Source organism: Melampsora larici-populina, assembly GCF_000204055.1.
Source record: "Melampsora larici-populina 98AG31 unplaced genomic scaffold MELLAscaffold_125, whole genome shotgun sequence".
In the NCBI taxonomy this organism is placed as follows: domain Eukaryota; kingdom Fungi; phylum Basidiomycota; class Pucciniomycetes; order Pucciniales; family Melampsoraceae; genus Melampsora; species Melampsora laricis-populina.
In genome coordinates this window covers 36,559-36,922 of record NW_006768889.1, presented here as the reverse complement: position 1 = coordinate 36,922, position 364 = coordinate 36,559, and the positions used below count along the sequence as shown (strand labels likewise).

General features: G+C 52.5%; 1 protein-coding gene across 1 annotated transcript in view; it reads left to right on the top strand.

The window, feature by feature from the left end:
• The window catches only part of MELLADRAFT_69890 (uncharacterized protein), a gene marked incomplete at both ends in the record, with an annotated part of 1,940 nt that extends 1,576 nt beyond the window's left edge, over positions 1-364 (top strand). The window contains one exon of the mRNA XM_007419080.1: positions 91-364. Coding sequence (XP_007419142.1) covers positions 91-364 — 274 coding nt within the window. The remainder of the gene's footprint in view (positions 1-90) is intronic.

The following is a 364-nucleotide window of genomic DNA, read 5'->3' as shown; positions in this document are numbered from 1 at the left end:
CCGATACAATAACCACTACACAAACGTCCCTGCTCCTCCCGTCACCCGCTCGGTTTTCGGTTCCACCCAAGTTAGGCCTACCAATCTCAGACATCCACGCCCTACACCTGCGACTGTTCTTCCGCTAGCTACGATGTCGACAAATATTCCAGCTCCTCGATCCCTAAGGCTCGCCGGATTTCTCGAAGTAGGGGGTGCACAAGTCGGCTATATACCACAGGCATCTGGTGTAGCATCTTGCTACGTCACACCCTACACGGTCTTCCCACGACTACAGCCCATCAATGCTCCTGGGTATCTCCGCACTTCAGGCTACAGAGGCAATGAGGAGAATTATCCTGAATTTTCTTGGATGCCAAACTGA